This window comes from Impatiens glandulifera, chromosome 5 (assembly GCF_907164915.1).
Source record: "Impatiens glandulifera chromosome 5, dImpGla2.1, whole genome shotgun sequence".
In the NCBI taxonomy this organism is placed as follows: domain Eukaryota; kingdom Viridiplantae; phylum Streptophyta; class Magnoliopsida; order Ericales; family Balsaminaceae; genus Impatiens; species Impatiens glandulifera.
Window position 1 is genome coordinate 51,746,363 of NC_061866.1, and position 21,868 is coordinate 51,768,230.

General features: G+C 31.5%; 4 protein-coding genes across 4 annotated transcripts; 3 read left to right on the top strand and 1 right to left on the bottom strand.

Moving 5' to 3' along the window:
* Window positions 1-1,224: 1,224 nt before the first annotated feature.
* On the top strand, window positions 1,225-3,738 carry LOC124939578 (DNA-binding protein HEXBP-like). The gene is made up of 6 exons (XM_047480039.1): window positions 1,225-1,247; window positions 1,278-1,587; window positions 1,757-1,898; window positions 2,526-2,617; window positions 2,762-2,858; window positions 3,393-3,738. Exons 2-6 carry the CDS (start codon window positions 1,288-1,290, stop codon window positions 3,569-3,571), a joined length of 810 nt encoding a protein of 269 aa, XP_047335995.1. The 5' UTR covers window positions 1,225-1,247; window positions 1,278-1,287; the 3' UTR covers window positions 3,572-3,738.
* A 795-nt stretch (window positions 3,739-4,533) lies between these two features.
* On the top strand, window positions 4,534-6,656 carry LOC124938330 (acyl carrier protein 2, mitochondrial). The gene is made up of 2 exons (XM_047478751.1): window positions 4,534-4,820; window positions 6,210-6,656. Exons 1-2 carry the CDS (start codon window positions 4,617-4,619, stop codon window positions 6,384-6,386), a joined length of 381 nt encoding a protein of 126 aa, XP_047334707.1. The 5' UTR covers window positions 4,534-4,616; the 3' UTR covers window positions 6,387-6,656.
* A 656-nt stretch (window positions 6,657-7,312) lies between these two features.
* On the top strand, window positions 7,313-13,496 carry LOC124939945 (COP9 signalosome complex subunit 2). Its single transcript, XM_047480409.1, has 12 exons — window positions 7,313-7,501; window positions 7,802-7,894; window positions 8,649-8,727; window positions 9,098-9,338; window positions 9,418-9,492; window positions 9,575-9,709; window positions 10,546-10,733; window positions 11,852-11,920; window positions 12,001-12,091; window positions 12,209-12,343; window positions 12,831-12,943; window positions 13,043-13,496. The coding sequence occupies exons 1-12, from the start codon at window positions 7,492-7,494 to the stop codon at window positions 13,131-13,133; spliced, it is 1,320 nt and encodes a 439-aa protein (XP_047336365.1). The 5' UTR covers window positions 7,313-7,491; the 3' UTR covers window positions 13,134-13,496.
* A 694-nt stretch (window positions 13,497-14,190) lies between these two features.
* Window positions 14,191-20,254, bottom strand: LOC124940098 (ER membrane protein complex subunit 10). The gene is made up of 8 exons (XM_047480579.1): window positions 19,818-20,254; window positions 18,674-18,736; window positions 18,352-18,447; window positions 17,101-17,148; window positions 16,467-16,538; window positions 15,701-15,759; window positions 14,789-14,882; window positions 14,191-14,684 (listed from the first exon to the last, which is right to left on the bottom strand). The coding sequence occupies exons 1-8, from the start codon at window positions 20,160-20,162 to the stop codon at window positions 14,517-14,519; spliced, it is 945 nt and encodes a 314-aa protein (XP_047336535.1). The 5' UTR covers window positions 20,163-20,254; the 3' UTR covers window positions 14,191-14,516.
* Window positions 20,255-21,868: the final 1,614 nt, after the last annotated feature.

The following is a 21,868-nucleotide window of genomic DNA, read 5'->3' on the forward strand; positions in this document are numbered from 1 at the left end:
ATTTATTATCGACCTCTTATACATGCATATAATTTATTTAAATTTGCATTTGCAATGATTCAAACTCTTGTCTCGAGTGTGTCTGATCATCTCTTCAACCATCATACTATTTATAATTGATGTGTTTTATTTATAATTTTGTGTAGGGATGTTGATGTATATATAACTAATAAAATTTTGAATTTTAAGTTTTTGATTTTTTTGGTATGAAATTCACAAATATCATTATACTATTTTTATTAATAAATTAAAATTATATTTTCAATATAAAAAATATTATTTATCATTTTGTGTTAAATATAAAATGTAGATAAATAATAATAAAAAATTAATTTTATTTTATTATTTTTTTCAATATAAAAAATATTAGTACCAGACAAATAATTAAAAATAATAATTTATTTTTATTTAAATATTGGCAAATTAAGTTTTTAATAGATTGTTATATATATAATATATATAATTTTTTAAAATGGTCCATATATAATATAATTATATAAAAATAATTAATACAAATAAAATTATTGATATATATATATATTATTTTTTTTATAAAAGAACACTTATTAGGTTAATATAATTAAATTAATTTTTTATTCTAAAAAATTATTGAATGATTAATATTAATTATACATTTTATTTATTAGTTAGAGAAATAAATGAAAGAAGAAATATAAAAAGTTTTATCAGTTTTCTTATCGACCATACAAGGCATATCCATTTACTCTCACGTTAAGATTCAAGGTGTCCAACAATCTAAACAATTTAAATTTTAAATATATATATAGTTAACCTAAAAGTTATTTAAAATTATTTTTAAATAAAATAGATTTCTTAAAATTAAGACATAAACATTAAGATTATAAAATTATATTATTATATATAACAACAAAATTTAAAATTTTTATTACATAGGAATCATATAAAATATTAAAATAATATATATATATTTATTTAAAATTTTATAACATATTATAAATATTTTATTTCAAATTATTTATTTTATAAGTTTAAAAATTTTAAAATAATAAATCCTATTATTAAAAGATAATTTTAAGTTCTACCCATATATTTTAGTAACTCAATATACTAATTACGTAAATATTTAAATTCACAACAAGTATTTTGTTATTTAAAAAAATAACTTTTCTCCAAAACCCAAAAGCAAAAATATAAGTTATCTCGGTCGGCCGCCGGGTTAGAGTTTTCTATTGTTGCAACTAAACCCTAAACCTAAGAAACCTGCTACCATTGGTGTGAGAGAGAGAGAGAGAGAGAGAGAGAGAGATGGTGAGCAAGAGGCAGGTATTAGCTCGTAGAGCTTACAAACAACAACACCCTGAACTATTCCCAAAGCCGGAGCCGCCGGTTGGTCCGACCAAGAAGCAGATTAAAAAGGAAAAGAGGAAATCCAAGGAAAAGAGTAAATCCAAGCGTCGCGATTTAGATGCCAAATCAAAGCCGAATAGAGGCCCACGCGTTCTCAGGGTTCCTGGAATGAAACCTGGCGAGTCTTGCTTCATCTGTAAAGCTTTTGACCATATTGCCAAACTCTGCCCTAGAAAAGAAGAATGGGAAAAGCACAAGGTATGTAAAAAAAGATAATTTCGTAGTCAAACACGAAATTTGATAGGATTTCAATATAACTATGGTTAAAATTTGGTGGATTTTTTAGCTATGTTTACTGTTTCTATGGTGAAGTTGTGGTATCTGATTTCTGTAATTTTGAACTGATTAAGCCATTGTCTTTGTGTAGATTTGCTTGCTTTGCCGGAGACATGGTCACAGTTTGAAAAACTGTCCCAACAAAACCAATGAGACTAATGTTGGGAAATTGTGTTATAACTGTGGAGAAACTGGGCATTCTCTTGATATATGTCCCTTGCCGCGTCAAGATGGTAATTTCTGTATTCCTTTAGAGTTTAATTTGTTACTTGTTAGTATATATCTGATGTTTGTCTGGTCTGGTTATCCTCATATTGTACTTTATGGTCTTATAAAAGATTATACATGGTTACTTCACATCTCATTGCTCTAACTAGAGTCCCTCTATAGACCCTTCGATTTATGTCGGGGAACAACTTTTGAGTTCATTATACATTGTACAGTCTCGATACAATTAGAATTTTGAGTATGTCCTGTAACATACTGCATTAATTCATCATCAATTTTCATGTTTGTGTTGCCAATACATTTATACATTGTACAGTCTAGATACAATTAGACTTTGTTTGATAACACATCTATTCACTTAGTCTGAATAATTAACTGTAATTTCAAATCACTTAAATGAAGTATTAAATTATTTCACTTGAAGGGTAAATTAGTCTTTAAGTACTCTTCCAACATCAGTTCCACATTTACATATCAAGTACTTGAACTTCATATATTTTCATTTGATTTATTAAGCATTTTATCTTTTAGAAACTTCATTAATTCGTCACTTAAAATCCAGCATTCAACATTCTACCACTTAATTCTCAATTTTGTAAGAAAAAAGCCATAGTCTTATTCTTTTCTTTCAGGTGGCGTGACATTTGCGAGTTGCTTTATATGTAAAGAACAGGGACACTTGAGTAAGGATTGCCCCAAAAATACTCACGGAATCTATCCCAAGGTTTGTACCAATTATTAGGGAACTATATCGGGACTTCCACACCGATTTTCTCATCATATTATGCGTCCTTACATTGTTATGTTACACATTTTCCCCTAGCATAATTGTTATGCCTAACTGTCTCTCGAAATGTTTTCCTTACAGGGTGGTTCTTGTAAAATATGTGGAGGTGTTACACATTTAGCCAGAGATTGTCCTGATATAGGACTTAGAAACATGGCTGCTGGATATGGAAGAGCATGTAAGTAACTTAAAACTAAGATTCTATTTCATTTGTGATTTATTACTGTATAAAAGCGTTTATGGGCGGTATTAGTGATCCTGTAAAGTGTTGCCCCTAAGAATGCACTGAGGCCCCACCCTGTTTCGTTTGGTGAACAATTTTTGTAGAGAAAATCATCTGCTATATTTTTTTTATCTCTACTATCCTCGCAACCATCGGATTAGGGAATCCTTGCAACAAGAATGTTTATATTGTAGACATTACAAATAATATTATATATCAGCTGAAATGATACCATTGTATTTTTTTGGTCATGTAAATATCAACTCCAGGTCATACCGGGTAGAAAAATACATTTGGGATGGATTTGATTGAAATTCACAACCCCTTTCCATTGTCTGTCTTGATCCTTTTGCTCCTTGTGTTGGACTGACATGTTACATATACTACTAATTGTTCAAATAATCATTTAAAGAGGATTTGCCTCTTTTTCTTTGGTTATGAATTTATTTTTTCTTGACGGAATGATTAATTTTTATCTGGCTTTTACAGACCCAGATGGAGAAATGCGTCGGCCCAAGGTTACTAAGTTTGCAAGTGGTGATGATCTTGAAGACGACTTTACACCTGCTGGAAAAGGAAAGGTTGACGAATCAATGGGTGGAGAAGATGACAATATCCATATTAAAGAAAAGAAGGAAAAGGGACCCAAAATAGTGAACTTTGTTTGATGAATAAACTCTGTTTTAGGAGATGTCATTTTTTGTAACTTTTATTTTTGTCTTGTAGACCCTCTTTACTCATTATTTATTTTATAATATGAACAGTTTTGAGAGATTTGAACAAAATTTTAAGATTTCAAAGTTTTGAATTAACCATGAAGTTTTACTAGTGTGTATTGAACCGACCCTCTTTATTGTTTCAGTTGGTAGATATTCATAGAATTTCTTTTAATTATATCATTAGAATCATTATATATATCTTAAAGTCTTTTTATCATATATAAATAAACTTTTTAAATAAATCCTTGATTTATTCCAATAACTCAAATCCCAGGCTCAAGTATACACATTTATGTCAAACATATTCATTTAAGATCAGTAAACAATTAAGATTCATAACACAAAAGTTTTTTTAAAGAAAGAAAATGTTTACAAATCAACTAATTAATTCAGAAAATGTGGAAGTGTTTGCATTTGAGAGTTCCTTCAATCTTATTGTTTTTGTTTTTTTGGATTATAATCTTCTTAGTCATTTTATTTTGTCTTGGGATTATATTTGTTTAATCAATATAGTTTGCATAAATTCTTTTGATTTTGTTGTATTTAAATAAATAATTAAAATAAAATAAAAAATCAAAATTTTAGGTAAAATATAAGTTTTTAGTGAAAACTTTTAATTAATTTTCTTTTTATGGAATGGTATGAAATTTTGGACCTCTTCTCTTAAACTTCATAATTTATGTCTCTTTATGGTTAAAGTTAAAAATAGATGAAAAAGAGATTTAAAATAAGGAGTCTTTGATCATTTAATCATATTTTTATTAAAAAGAAAATTCAATAATAAATTCAAAATAAGAAAAGAAACTAAGTTAAAGGGGTGTTTGAACCCTTCCTAAGTTTAATGGTAATTTTGAACTCCTAAGATAAGTTCAGGGAATTTTACGACTTTATTTCCTTCTTTATCTCTCCCTACGGAACAGCGAATTATTCCGATCCTCTCTCGAGAAAAGTAAAACCCTAACTGGTTTACAGTACGCTGCAGAAATCTTCAACAATGGCGGCTAGGAAAGCACTTCTCAACCACCTAAGAATTAGCGTTCGTTCCATTCCGCAAAATACTAGGCCCTTTGGCGCTTTCACTAACCTTCTACGACGCCATTTATCAGATGAGGCGAGGGGTACGTTCCTCGACAAATCTGAAGTCACTGATCGTGTCATTTCTGTTGTTAAGAACTTCCAGAAAGTTGACCCTTCCAAGGTACTTCATTGACTTCGTAATCCATTTTCCATTTGTTTCGATTCCATCTAGTTTCGCTATGCCTGTTGCGATTAGCATTTACGGATTGAGTTGGGAATTGCCTCGCTATGATGATTCTACATAAATATCTCATCTTCGGTTGCCAAATAGCCAGTGCCTTTACTGAATGATAGTGGTTGGTAGATCATAGGGTACTTAGTTGTTATTAAGCTATAGATTAATAAGATTGTTTATACAAGGATATCAATTGACTCACATTATGCAATATATGTTTGAACAAAATTAGAATACTGTGAAAATTGGCCATTTGTTTGTGCTTTATATGTGCACTTGGGAGAAGTTAAAACAATAGGATTTGATTTTTCTTCTCATTTCATCTCATATTTCATTTGTTGAAGTTTCTCAGCTGTTTCCATCATCCCCATTCTATTTAGTGTCAAAATAGCCAGTGCCTTTACTGAAAGATAGTGGTTGGCTTATATAGTAGATCAATCGGGTTCTTAGTTGTTATTAAGCTAATTATTCCATGGATAGATTAATAAGATTGTTTATGAAAGGATATCTATTGCCTCGTATTCTGCACTTTGTGTTTGAACAGAAGTAGAATGCTGTGAAAATTGGTCATTTGTTTGTGCTTCATATATGCACTTGGGAGAAGCTAAAGCCATAGGAATTTTGTTTTTCTTTTCATTTCATCCCTATTTCGTTTGTTGAAGTTTCTTAAATGTTATCATCCCCATTCTATTTAGTGTCAAAATCCAGACATGTTTGAGAACTAAAGCAACTTCAACTCGTTCATTTTATCCCCATCCTCATTTTTTGTATGATAAAGGCAATTTTATCTGTAGCTCCTAAAGCATATTCGTCTGTTATTCAAAAGTGAGGCCTGGGAAAATGATAATAATTTACTCCTTTGTGATTTCTCTTTACCATGACTAGACGGCGCAAGTGGTCTAGAATCTTGATAATGAGGATGTGTATCAGGTTCTTGAACCTGCCCTTTCTGCAAAAAAACAGATAATAATCCCTTCGGACTTACCATAGGAAACCCAATAAACAAAAGAAGAAAAACCCACCGAATCTCAAATGAGTCACCATCCAGTAGGAAGGATTGAGAAAGGGAGAAAAAATGGCATAGCAAGATCCCCTTATTGCCAATGACATTTAGAATAATTTCAGCTATATGATATATCTTGATTGAATCATTGTTCTGTTTTTGATTTTGGTAAATGTATCGAAGCTTTTCTTGTATAACATTGTGGTTATTGTCTTCATCAAGGTTTCAATAGTGTAATGAGTTCCAATTGAGATAATATAACATAGATTTGATACTCTTATCTTATGAAACTTATGAATTGTATCTTTTTTTTTTTTATAAATTTGGTGAAGGTTACTCCAAGTGCCCACTTCCAGAACGATCTCGGGTTAGACAGTTTGGACACAGTGGAAGTTGTGATGGCATTTGAAGAAGAATTTGGATTCGAGATACCCGACAACGAAGCAGACAAGATCAGCTCTATCAATCTTGCTGTTGAATTCATTGCATCTCATCCTCAGGCTAAATAGTGAAAACTAGTACCCCCACTATTTATTAGCTTTGTTTTTCGACTCTTGACATGAGAAACCGACCAGCTGAATCTGAAAACAAATTCTCATTTATCGCTTGAGATGTTTAAATAAAAGTTTTTGTTCTTAAATGTTTTCTAGTTTGCTCTGTTCTGGATTTTGGCAGGCAAGTTTGCATTTGCTACTTGTAGAAGATTATTGCATAATCCAAATGATTTTTGTTATATCATAATTCTATTCTTAATGCAACTCTCTTCTTGTTGTGCGACATGTTTTACAGTTGATTTTTAAATTAGTTTAAATAATTGCATCTTTAATAAAATTGTATATTTACTATGGATTAAAAATTTGTTTCTTAAGATATTATGCAAATTGTGATGTCATTCTAAAAACACTCATAAACTCACTTGGAAACACATTTGCAAATGTTGAAAACAAATTATAAATTTGACAAAATGACCCTAATAATGACCCTTTTTGACAAATGTACAAGGCCCGATAAAGTTTTAAAGACAAAAATACCCTTTCGCGTCGTGACGCATTGTCCGATAATGTTTGCAAAAATGACTTCGCGTGACACGCAATTAGTGTTTCGTGTCCGAAATAGTTATTTTTTTAAATTTTATCAGACCCGAAGTCATTATTAGGATTATCTAGTGAAATTTTCCTATTCATATATATACTAAATTAATATATTAAATTTGGGTGAAAATGTTAAATTCTCAAAAAAAAAATAAAAATAAGTTAATGTTTTTGTTATGGTAGGTCATGGGTGTGTAATATTAATTTTTATCCAAAAAATTAATAAATAATTATGGTAAATAAAAAATATTGAATGAAATACACAAATTTAAAGTAAATAAAATCACGGTTTGATATTAATATATATATATGTTAAAACCTACGATTTGGGAATTGGAGAAAGTATACACGCCTGAATTGATCAGTCTGCGAGGGACGGCCTTAAATCCAAACTTGGAACTTCTTCTTCTTCTCGGCCCTAACCAAATCTAATCAAACATTCGAAAGCTATCCAGCTCTGTCTCTAAGTGTAGAATATCTCCACTTCCTCGTTTGTTTCTGGGTTTTTCTCCGTTCACTACACATGGGTTCTGGTGAGTTCTTCTTTACTTATCCTCTTAATTAATTTCATTTCTTTACTGAAATTTCATACGAAAGATTTAGTATATGCTTCCAATCCCTTGTTCTACTCGAAATCATTTTTTAAAGAACCCAGTAGAGGACTATGGATTTATGCAAGATGTAGCGGTAGTATTCATGAATGAACTCTTTTATCGGCGTTTTTTGTTCTGGGTTTTGTCTAATTTCGAACCCTTGGGGTAAAATGAGCATTAAATGTTCTTGTTCTACATTTGCATGGTGTTTTAAACTTGATTTCTGTTTTATTTCCTTAGATGCAGATATGGAGGATTATGGGTTTGAATACTCAGATGAGGAGCCTGAGGAACAAGATGTTGATATTGAGAATCAGTACTACAATTCAAAAGGTAACTAAGTTAGTAGTTGATCCAATCAATAGTTTCATGTAATTAGCATTCCTAAATCTCATATATTTTCTTCTGAATTGTAAACACTTGGAATGAACTAATGTTATGCTCTTCATTGAAGGATCAAATAGTGTTCCTTGCAAATTGTTGGCTGAACTCATTTGGAATCAATTTTTTTTTTTTTTTTTATTTTGGTATAAAAGCTGATTTTCATGTTAACAATCAGGGGAAGACACAAAAAATATGCTCATGGTAACAAGTGAATATATCTTGACTTCTGCATAACATGTGCAGTTTTCTATCATTGTTTGCTGTCATGTTTTGAATACCCCCTTCTTAAGTTTTCTCTCTGTTTTAGCTTTCATCAATAATTTTCTATCTTTGTATCAACCATTTTCAAACCACACATTCCTCAAAACAATGCTGAACTAAATTATTTGTATTTTCCAGTCAGAGCCTATTTTGATTAGAGGACAAATTTTTTAAAGGTCTTATTATCTGTACACTATTGTTAATGTTAACAAGATCTGCTACATGTCTTTGTTATTTCTGAGTGGGATCTTTTTTATGTTGGTTTATCCATTGCACACCTTTGAAAAGAAGATTTATTATTCTCCTCGAGGGAAAATATTGACCATACAATGAGATTCATTATGTACGCCTTCCAGTAATGTGAAATTGATTAGAAAAGTTAGAAGTTACAATATTTTACTATATTCTCTTATTGCTAATTAATTTGCTCCATAATGTGAAGGTATGGTTGAAACTGACCCTCAAGGAGCTCTATCGGGGTTTACTGAAGTAGTGCGGATGGAACCTGAGAAAGCTGAATGGTGAGAAAGCTGACCTACATTTTGTGTATGAAACAGAGAGAGGGGAAAATGAATTACTTATTGATATGTTCTAAAGGTTATTAATGGTTATCATTATGCCATCAGAACATATTCTCAAAACCTGATGCTCCACTCTTGCAGGATTGCACATCAAAGAAATTGTTATCAATAGCATACTCATGATAATTAAATTGAAAGACCTGTCTATTTGCAACAGGACTTGTCCCCTTTTGTCAGTTTAGCTTTTTGGCACTGGAGTTTCATATTCTTCTACTTTAACTATAAAAAAAATGACTTAAGGACAATTTAAATTTATGTCTAGAGAATTATCTTTCACTATTGCTAGTGTTGTAACCATTTTTCTTTTCAGGGGGTTCAAAGCTTTAAAGCAGACTGTCAAGCTCTACTATAGGTTGGGGAAGTACAAAGAAATGATGGAATCTTATAGAGAGATGCTCACATATATCAAGTCGGCAGTGACAAGAAATTACAGTGAAAAATGTATTAATAATATAATGGATTTTGTTTCTGGATCGGCAAGTCAGAACTTTGCTTTATTGCAAGAGTTCTATCAAACCACCTTGAAGGCCCTGGAAGAGGCAAAGAATGAGGTCAGAATATAACCTCCTCTTACTCTTAAAAATAATCAATTGTTTGGAATAATTCAAATGAGTATCCTCTTTTGTGCAGAGACTATGGTTCAAGACAAATTTAAAACTTTGCAAGATTTGGTCAGACATGGGTGAATATGGGAGAATGATTAAGGTATTCATATCTTTTAGATGCCAACTTTTACATGACATATTGATACTTGATGATCATATGTAACTGGTCTCTCTCCTATCAGATATTGAAGGAACTTCACAAATCTTGCCAAAAGGATGATGGTACAGATGATCAGAAGAAAGGTACTCAACTGTTGGAAGTATATGCCATTGAGATTCAAATGTATACCGAGACTAAGAACAATAAAAAACTCAAGGTACATGGTTCTTCTTATTTCTGTCATGACTACATGAATAGCACCAACAAACTAATGTTTTATATGACAACGATAGACCTATTTCCTTGTACTTCTGAAGGAAGTCTTCCAACTTGAATATTTCTTAATGAAATTCAGTGTCAGAAGATAAAGGTTCAGCTTCTTTTGTCTTAATTTTTTTTGTTATCGAGTCACTTCTATTATAATTCTGAACTTCTCTTTTCCAAATCTAATTTAATTCAAATACAAGTTTTGTAATGATAATTCCTATTCTATTCAAGAACTAAAAAAACATATTAGTAGACCTTGAAATTGTGTGAAAGTATATGAAGCTCTTTTTTTTTTTTACTTTGTGTATAATTTTTGCTTTTGTTAGTTTATTAGTTATATTATTGCATATAATTTATGTTATAATTTGCAAGAGATGTTACCTAATAAAATATACTATTATCAATCTATCACACCTATAACTTATGTTATAAGTATTAAAATGAACTCATAATTACAAGTTAAATCATGAACTTGATTTCTCAATTTTTTCTTTTCTTTTAAATATATTTCTTATCTTTTTCATTCAAATATAAGTTATCATATTGCTATGTCCTTTAAAAAACAAGGCAAAAAACTTACAGACCTTCAACACATGGAACTATTAAATTTTAGAATTCCAAAAAATTTATAGCTTTTTCACATGGCTAGCCCAAGCTAAAATTGTTCATGGAACTAAAAATCATAGACTAGCAGGTCCTGTTTAGCTCTGCTGGAGTAGTGTAATTATTATTTTTTCCTCACTCTACTATGTTGTGATCTTCATTAGATAATGTTAATTGTTGCAGCAACTATATCAAAAAGCACTTTCAATTAAGTCAGCTATACCTCATCCACGAATTATGGGAATTATCCGCGAATGTGGCGGTAAAATGCACATGGCAGAGAGGCAATGGGATGAGGCTGCAACTGATTTCTTTGAAGCTTTCAAGAACTATGATGAAGCTGGGAATCAGAGGCGTATTCAATGCCTAAAGTAAGTTAAGATTGTGAATCTTACTTCCTCTCCCTTTTCTTTCAAAAAGTGTATGGATTGCATGGCTGTGATTGTGTACATATTTTTGTGAAATTTTATGTATATATATATGCATGGTATATTAATTTCAGCTATATAACCCTATCCTTTCTAAGCAACCCTTGTCCTTTAGTACATTAGGTAATTTGGTTGTTGGAAAGCACAATAACTTCATCAGATGCGTACTTCGACTATTCTTATCTCTATGGCATGAAAAACATTAATAATACAGATTGTGGATAGTAGCTTCTCAAAGGGCTTCAGATAATTCTGCTTCTATCCCTAATAAACATCTTTCCTCGTATTACTAGAGGTATGAGTTTTATTTGTTTTTCCAGATCAAAGAATTTCTACAAATAAGGAAACCATTTTCAATCTCCTAAAGTTGAATTTCTAGTTGCTGGTGCTGAGTCTCTCTGGTAATTAAGTATGTTTCCACTTTTTGATATAGAACCATAAAGGTAGGTGCTTAGCTTATACTATTGTGATATAGAGAACTTGCTAAACTTGGACTGAGGAGTAAGGGAAACAAAACTTAGAGTCGTGATCCTGGAGTTCATATGTAATCATCATAACATTTACTTTTTAACTTTAAGACTTTGTGTAAAAGAACAGATTTGTTTGCTAAAACACATAGGGTTCTGCAACCTACTAGTCTCTCTACTCCATCTTATCTCTTAGTTTCTTTTGTCATGCTTGTTTTTATCTGCTATAATTTGTCTTTTTTATATTGATTTTTACAGGTTTAATGCAATGATGTTTTTAAGATAATTATATTAGTAATGGTGATATAATAAAAGGAATAAAAAGCCCCATCATTTTTCCAACACTCAAATTTCACACTAAGCATTGTCAAAGTTGCTATATTTTGTACTGTCATTTGCTTCATTCCTCGTGCCGTGTTAGATTCTTTGAAATCATTCTTCTATTAAAGTAAATTGGAGTCACTACAGAAGCCACTAATGTTACAAAATCGAGTCACTACTGTAAAAAATGGGACATTGTTTGTATTATTAGAAGTTGCCGGACAGCTTTATTAATACAAAATACCTTGATCTTTCTTGGCCCTTTTAATGCAGATATTTGGTTCTAGCTAACATGTTGATGGAATCTCAAGTTAATCCATTTGATGGCCAGGAGGCAAAACCGTGAGTTATTTGTCAGTTTTGAAATCTATTACATGTATGTCTTTCATTTAACTTCATCTGACTCTCACTATTGGCTATAGTTATAAAAATGATCCAGAGATTTTGGCAATGACAAATCTGATAGCAGCATATCAACGAAATGAGATATTGGAATTTGAGAAAATCCTGAAGGTATGATTAATATTTTTATCATTTAATTTCCTTCCATGTGATCTCATGATATCTTACTTTGTAGCCATTTGTGTCATCTTTTTAGTATTCAATTTTGGCTTCGACACTTTTATGCAGACAAATCGAAGGACAATCATGGATGACCCCTTTATTCGCAATTATATTGAGGATCTCTTGAAGAATGTCAGAACCCAAGTTTTGCTTAAGCTTATCAAGCCTTACACAAGAATCCGTATACCATTCATTTCAGCAGTAAGTATTCCTTTTGTGCTATCAGACTGTAACATAGAAAGTTTAATCTTAACCGTATTTATAAATACAAGTGTGCTAGGAACAAATTTCTTACAATTTGACGGTTACTTCTTCCATCCTTATTTATGTCATAGATATCATTGGTAAAACTTGTCCAATAAAAATACATTGCCTTTCCGTTTGCTTTCTCCATTGAAATGCATGGCGTTTTGTTCCCCCTGGGTAGGTTTGTTGTAATATGCAAACCTTACATACATTCGACATATAAATTAACTAAGAACGCCCTGATTGAGAGGTGAGATCTCAAAGCTCGGTTCCCACTGAAATTAACTTGATTTGATTGAAGTGGAGATGTTGTGCTAGTCTCTTGTAAGTAGGTTAGTTTTCTACTCAAAAAAAACATTTGATTCCAAATAAGCTTATTAGGACCAAGTTATTATAATATCATCATGCATGAAAGTGTTGTAAAATGGGCATATACCTGCAGGAACTCAATGTTCCGGAGAAGGACGTTGAGGAGTTACTGGTTTCACTAATATTGGACAATCGTATTCAAGGGCATATAGACCAAGTTAACCGCCTCTTGGAACGTAGTGACAGGTCGAGCTCCTTAACCAGTTTTTATTTTTATTTTTAATTCTTTATACATAACATATTTCCTATAATGACATTTTTGTTGTTGTTGGTTGGCTTATATAGATCGAAAGGAATGAAGAAGTACACTGCCATTGACAAATGGAACACTCAGCTGAGGTCTCTTTCCCAGACAGTAGGAAACCGAGTATGCTAGTTGGCTGATGGTGGTGGTGGTGGTGGTGGTGGTGGTATAGCACCGACCTGAGTCTTTGTCCTCCTCCTTCCTTATATGAACAAACTTTTGTTGAGAAAAAAGAAAGACCTAATTGTATGTTGAGAAGAAACAGTAGTGAATTTGGGCTCAGTTTTATATTTCATTGTGCCCTGCCCCCCTGAGTCTATAAATTCCTTTTCTTCTACTTCTGAGGTGTTACACCAGAGGGTTCTTTTTGTAAGTGAATCTGTTTTCAAGTTTCTTATTGCCTACCTTTTAGAACAACAACAACTATGTACTATCATCATTATCAGATAGAGAAAATTTGACTCAATTTTTAAAGATGATATGAGATTTGAACCATTTTCAACCTTTTATTTTACTACCATTTTATGTCATATTCTTCTTTAATTATATATAAATATTTTATTTACCATGATGTTACATAAATATTTTTTAACCATAAAAATTCTGAACTTGTATGTGCATCATTTATTAGTTAATTATATTATTAAGTTTTTGCAGTTTAGAATATTGAGATTAAATCTTAGTAAAAAATAACAATGGTGTAAAACTGATTTTCTATAATGTAAGGTAATTATTGGAAAATGACTTCAATTTTTATTTATTTTAAATTAACATTGATAGATACCCATTATTGGCTAATGTAAAAAAATATGTCACTCTAAAATAATTTTTTTTAGAACGTCTGTATCTTAATTTCGCATTTCGCAAACACACTTAACCAGACGGATTAGACTTGAACGTAGGACCTCAAGAAAGCTGGGAATATCAAATTTTGTTCCCGCTAGGCTAAAAGAAGCGATTATTTTTTGGGTATTCTATGAATAATTTATATTCATTATGTCAAATATTAGTTTCATTGTGTAAAAATGGGAAAATGTTACATCTTAATATATGAATGAATATTTTACTAAAAGTTATTTTAAATTATAACACACTTTCATTTGGGACATAGGAAAAGTAACTTTCTAGAGCTTTTGCATAACATGAGGTTAGTTTTGTCCCATAAAAATATATAGTATAAAACATGATTTACTCAAATAAGAGTTTAAAATCATTCTTATAATAAATAAATAATCTTAAACAAACAAGAGTGGAAATTATATCACCCCTACAACTACTACTATTATTACTTCATAAATGAATTACAAGAAGATAAATTATCACCTCCACCATTGAAGCAATTCAAAGTCTGTCATAAGAAAAATGAAACAAGGATCAACTGCATTCTCTAAGGAAGAACCCGGGGTGGTAAAGTGATCTCTTAACTGTCACAATTACAATTGAAAAAAGTAAAATTGTTTTTTCGGCAATTTCACTTTGGCAAAAGGTTGTGAAATTTTAAGTTAATTTACCTAATCATCTTCTTCTGACAGCATTACTACTCGGGCCACGTTGAATGGATGCGGGTGCTTGTTGAGCTGAAGAAGCTGAACCCGGTTGACCACCAGCCTGTTCCTCGGGCATGTTTGCAGCTTGTGTAACCGCATTCATAACTATAAGGCCAAGTGGGATCAAATACATCCACTGAAAAACCCAACCCAATATGGAACAAAGAAAATGATTCAATTAGAAATCGGTTTCAGGGTCTTGGAAAAGAAGGAAATAATCTAGTTGAAAAATAAGCTCACATATTTAGCCCAGAAAGACCGTTCAATTGGCTTCACTCCTTCTCCTCCTTCTCCATCTCCTACGCCAGGGGCCTCTTCGATGAAAGAGGGGGTTCTATTCAGGACATAAAAATAAATTCAGTCAAACAAAAATGCAAACATAGTTCAGATGATTCTTCTTTTGACAATGAAATTAAGATAAGTAACCTATAAACATTACCGACAAAAAGGCCATTATTGTGTCAAGTATGCATTTTCATTGCATGCTTAGCTTGTATCTATCTAGTTACTTAGCACTGAACTGGAGAGGCAGAATATCTCAAAAAAATAAATTATAGAGTAAAGAAATAGAATTACCCCCACACCCCCACAAAAAAAAATCTAGTGCTAGTTCGATCTTGGACCTTGTTCAGTAGAGGTTTTTTTTTTAAAATAATCTATGGACTATTTAAAGAATCTTGATGGGTGGTGATTTTGAGGGAGTGAGTGTGTTTTGGTAAAAAAACTTAAAGGGTGTTAATATATAATGATAAAATAATTTATTTATTTTAAAATAGAGGGTATTTAAGTATTTTGGTTAATTATTTGAGTGACGTGATTGATAAGAAGGGTAGTGAAATGATGTCTGATTAGGTTGAGATTATTTAAAAAATCCCAACCGAACAAGCCTCAAGTATTTTCCAAAATAAATCTTGTTTGAAGTAAAAACTGGTTTATTTGGGTAAAATGACTAAAATATTCTTAGTGGATGATTTGATTGAATAAGTGATTGGTGACTAGATAGCGATTTATTTGGAAACCACGTCAAACAAGCCCCTAAATAACCACGTTAGCCTTTTCGTTTTTAAAAAGGTCAACACAAGTTAGAAACGATCTCATGGTTGGAGCTATCAAAAATCACTTGAGATTTCAAAAAACACATGATATATTTACCTTGGCGCCTGCTCGCTACTCTTTAAGATTGTGTATGAACTGAAGACCCACTTTGAAGGCTGAAACCAATGAGTGGAAACAAATCATACATTGTGGTTATATTACAAAAATTGAATAATTATACTTTTATCCAACGTCAGAATGCTCTCTGCTTAAGAAATCAGCACAAATGTAAAAGAATCAAGAAAACTGTGTCCCTTTAACCAAAACCCTTTGAATGAGAACACAGTTAGTGTAAGTTTCTTTTTGGTTCAACACTATTAATGCCTGGATGACACCAAGCATGAACGCGAATAAGAATTCTGCAAATTCAAGTTGCTGGAAATGGAGGTCAATGAGCTCATTCGATGATTTTGTGAATAGAGGATATGAAGGTTGAGACTATTGCATCTTGTGCGGAATATAAAAGATATCGATTAAGTCACAAGGATGTTTGTCATTTAATCTAGAAATATCTAGAAACAAAACATTAAAATTAAAGATATGTAAATTCTTGTATACTAACAGCTTTGAACTATGAAGGATTCCATACAAATGATTTCACACAATGAAGTATTTTTTTACCTTTTTGTTACAACGTTTAACTTGGGAATTCATGAATTCTACCCATATAAGATACCCCCCAAAAAAGTACGGAAAATGTTTAACCTTCTTTCACTTGGATTTAGATATAGAAAATCCAAAAGACGAGTAACATCTGGATTTATGACATTCTGCATAAAATCTATAGTTAGACTAGGAGTAGGGAATAGTGGATGGCACTTACTAGTGTAAGTGGTCGTGGATATATGCATGCCCCTGGAGAACCATAATTGATAGCCAATATATTAATCCCTTCCTGTTGCAAGAAAAATTTATGTTGGTCATATAATCAGTCAAAAGGATCACAAAGAATTCATCAGCAAAAAACTCATGAACCAAAACACCACACAATTATTTTTAAACAGATCAATTTAGTGATCCCAGGCAGATCCATGTAGATGCACATCTGCCTTGACAATTTCCAAGAATTTGTAGCCGTGATTTATTAACATTTCAAACACTAAACTCAAGTTTATCTGTCAAGAGAAAATTCTGATACCTTTTATCTGCAGACTAAACAGCAAATAAAATCTGATATTGAATATAGCTTCCTCCAGCATCCTAAGTCGGTACCAAATGATAATATGCCAAGTGGCTCACTAGATGTGATTGAGTGTTTTATATCATAAAACTAATTCAGATGCCTAAATGTCAATTCCATCTGTTAAAATCTGAAAACATAGAAGGCTTGCTTTCTGAGCCCAGACAGTAACATTTCAAGGAGCAATCGAATTTAAGACACATTCTACAAATATCAACATGCAAACAATCAAAAATGATTTTTCAGAATTCAAATGAGACTAGTGTGCAAATATTACCATATGAATAACAAAATGCTCGTCCAAGCTACCCCTTGGAAGACACCTCTGCACAAAACGGAAACCATTGTTAGAAGTTTTCCTAGTTTCAGTTTATATAACAAATTAACAAAGACATTATTTTATGACTTGAAATTTAAACAGTAGAATCATCTAATAAGTGGATAATAGACTGAATGTGTTTTTGTTTTATCAAAATAATATGCCCCGGGGTAAGCAATAAGTGGCATTGTGGAAACCCCACAAAGGAACTAAATTTTTTCCTATTTCTAATGTCTCTAGAGAACAAAGTCACGCTTTACAGAATTCAGCCTCTTTTGGAAGTGCACCTTGCTGGTTGCTATTATTATGTTCTATTGGTTTCCCTTTGTTATCATCTTTTTTTGTTGTCATTTTTATTATCCTGTTTGTGTCTTTTGTTAATGTTTCTTGTCTCCCCTTTAGCTGTTCTTAACATAATCTCTTTTCTATCTACAACTCAAACACTGTTGTGGTTTTGGTAACCTCAACTAGCTAAGTGCAAATTTACCCTTGGGCATAATTTGAGCCCTGTTTGGACAGCAAAGACGACCTAACTATCCAACACACTGCCAACAAGCCATTCTCTTTTGTGGCCAGATTAGCTCATTTTTCTTCTGGCTCTTCCTATTTTTGTCTAGTTCTATGCTCTTCAGTCTGTTAAATCGTGTTTTGTTTCGGTCCTCAATATTTGCAAATCAGCTGTCAATCAAAAGTCCAAAACATTAATACAAGTGCAAACTCAAGTTTGGGATATTTGTCAACTTGGGTTTAAGGAGCTACTATTGAAGAGTTGGTTGTACAAGGTTATGGGCGATTGTGTTAGGTTCAGGTTAAGGAGCATTTGAGTTTTATATGTTTCTCTTGCAACCTGTATAAGTCACTTCACAATCTATCTCTTTTATATTTAAACATCAATCTTCAACAGATGACAACCTTTAGAACTACTGTTGATAAGTGCTTCATTGCTCGATTTGGAAAGTCCCAGGGGCCAGCTCCAACAAAAAAAGAAATGTTGGGAGGCTTTGATCTAAACAGTTTTATTTAGACATGATAATAAATGTGGTTTATCAAGTTTGTGTCTAGTAAAGAGAACGACAAACTCCCACCTAATGCATCACCTGGCACCTGATAGGTGGAATATCCATTGACTAAACTTGCTTTGTAAGGGTCATGCATGCAAAAAACAGAAGAATATATCCCTCTTATGTAGAAAGTGTCAATGCTACTTACAGCTTTCACGGAAGAGAAAATGTATTCCCGTCCAGGCTGATTTAAAACATTGGATGGCACTCTAATCCTATAAAAGTCATCATTCTCCAACAGCTCCTGCAAATTCAATGAGTTGACATAGAAATAATAATGATATTAAAAATATGGAAAAACAATGATCATGCTTCATGGGAGAAGGACGATAGGAGAGCTCTTGATCCTCAATCCACTAACAGTTTTGATTATACAGAAGAATATTCTCCAACATGGTCCATCTTTAACTAACTTTAGGTAATTTCCCCAACGCTAATACACCCACTTAAGAAAAGAAGGTGAACATTACCTTAAATTTCTCCTTCTGTGCATTGGTGAAGTCCTCCCTTGAAAATCGTAGTTTGGTTAGAGTCTGTCACAAGAACAAAACCTTATAACAAGAAAACAAAGGAAGTTGACAATAGGATTGAATTAAAAATCTTATCTATCAATAATCACGTTGTATGCTGCACAACTATTGAATATTTTTTCTCTAATTAAAAAACTCTTAACAGCATAACGAATTTGGGCAGTCAAAATATGTGACCACTTGAGGACCCAGAACAAGCTCTTCAAACTAGTAATTGTAGCGTGAAATACCAAATTAGATAATATGAAAAAACATTCTACATATAGAGAACTACATAAAAACAAACTTATACCTAACTACAATAGGGAGACATTTCCTTATTGCTAAGAAAGTTTATGTTGAGGATGTTAGGAAGGCATCAATGTAAGCAGAATAGAAATTGGTTGCTTGGGAAACAAGAACTTTCATAGAAATACTTTAAATAGGCTGGCATAAATATAACTCCAGACATTGTAAGCTATTGTATGGATGATGAAGAAATGCAGTTATATACCAGCTAGGAAATTAGGGTTAGGCGAATTGCATGATAATCTCTCTCATCTCTCATTGGTTCTACTCTTATCGTCTATCTTGTACACAGTTCTCATCTTATATACCTTCTCGTGGTTCTACTCTTCACACCTGTTTCTCACCTACTATCTGGCTTTACTTTCCAGCTAGCACTAGTTCTAAGTATGCAAAATTACAAACAAGTATATGGATGGTCCAAGGGGAAAAGTTAGTTAATCATACTTTTTCTTCGGCGTATTGTATGATAATTTGTTACTGAAATATGACTTTTTCAAACAACCTACTGGCAACTAATTGAACCAGTGACTCTGAAGTCCATGATGATATAATTATTTGAATTTCAGATGAATCAGTGGAAGCGCCTAATACTAATTTATGATCGGATGATCTACTTTATCAAATACAATACCAAATTTCAAACACAATTACACTCAATAATCCTTTCACTAATAATATTAGCACGAAATCCACTAACATACAGAAAATAAAGGACAACGAAGTTTCCAGTCCATTACTGTATCACTGATTTCCTCTGCAAGTAAATTGTCGAGGAAGAGAGTGAGAGATAAACAACCTGTCCACCGTTGGAGGAGGTCTTGATGCGGGCGGTGAATGTACCGGCGGAGGAGAAATCAGAATCACCGAAGGCATGCTCGAGTGGGAATTGAACCTTGGAATCTGAATCCAGATCCGAGGATCTCTTACCGGAAGACCTAGAAGTCTGTCGGATTGAAGGATTGGATTTGGATTGATGCGCATCGGTAGATTGTCCTCCTACGAGGCCAAATTCTTCGTCATCGGCCAAGAGCTCGTCGGACTGAAAAGCGTGGAAGGACGAGGCCAAAAGAGAGAAACACATAAAAACTACCAAGCACACATGGTTGATAGACATAGAAATCGGTTGACTTCTCGGAGTCATTGCACCGGAGGACGGACGGCGGTAGAGAGAGAATATGCAAGGATGAAGGAAACTCGAAGCCTTTCCCGTCTTTACTGTTGTAATACTCTAGTAGCCAAAATAGCGATGGCGATTGGCGATTGGCAATTGAGTCTAAATTCTGAACCGGATTAAATATTATATTAACATCTCTGTTAACCTATATAATTACTAAATAATATTTTATCTTTAATACAATTTTTTTTTTTTGTCTCGCATTTTAATACTAGGTTATAAATCTATTCAACTATTTATTTATTTATTTTATTAAAATAAATTTATAAGGAAATTATTAAAACAAATAAAATGTCTCACTTAAAATTATTTAAATTTAAATCAATTTGTATTTCAAATATAATTTTATAAAAAAAAAAAATAGTTCACTCTAACTAATTAAAACCTAAAAATCATATATATAAAATTTGAGATAGATAAGTAAATAAATATTTAATATTTTTTTTAATTATTTATTTGTATAGCTAACTCATTATATATATATATATATATATATATATATATATTACAAACAGTTTTAAATATATTTTAGTTTTTAATATTTTATAATATTGAGTTAAATAATATTTAAAATACAAATTAGTAAAATTATATAGCTTGTATTTATTTTTATAATATTATAAAATTATTTTGTATTTAATCATAAATTTATAAGATTTATATAAATATTTAAATACACTAATGACATAAAAAGGATAAAGAATATAGAAAATTTTGAATTGTAAACTTTTTTTTTTAATAAAGAACTTGAAAAACTATAATTATTCAAATGAAAGCATACAAATTGTATAGTGTCATGCTAAATCTACTTAAAAAATAATAATATTTTATAAATAATTACCTTGCTAGTTATTTATTTAAACGTTTGATTGATTATGTAGAATATTTTTATAAATTAAAGTTATAATAAATTATATAGCTTAAAAAATGTTAAAATATTAATTAAATTAAAATGAATAAACAACTATCAAATATACAAAATAGTAAATATGACTGTGCCAAAAATCATTAACAAATATAAAAAAAATCATATTCATTAGTTACCAATAAGATTCTAAAGACATTTATTATTAATAGTTGATTATTTATTATATAAACCACTCATCAAGCTGCTGGCGAAAATTGGTATAGAAAATTATGAACTGTAAAAATAAGAGTCTGTGATAAAAAAAATACTTAAATATTTGTGTTTTAGAAAATAAACCTTTTAACATTGTATTTAAAAAATATCTTTAAAAATACATCTATTTAATTGTTACCAAATTTTTAATGACCAGCACCGAGAATATTTCTAAATCAACCCATCTCTTATATGTGTTTGTTCAAAATAAATCAATTACAAGAACTTATACATTTTTTTTACTCTAAAGAAAGATTTGTCTAATAATAGAAAAACCTAAAACACTCAAAAAGTGAATAGTTTATCACATCCATTGGAGTGAGCCTCACAACCTTTATTGTGAGTAATGTTGATTCTGCCGATCATGAGATGATAACCGGGCTCCAACATATAAAGATCGAAGTCGTGACCAACTCGAAAGAAAAATAACTTTATCGGAGCGACAATACTTATATTAACGGCGTCATTGGTGAGAGATGATTGATCTGAAAATATTTTTAGCATCAGTTGCCGAAAATTTGACCAGAGATAAACACATTATTTTTTGATATTT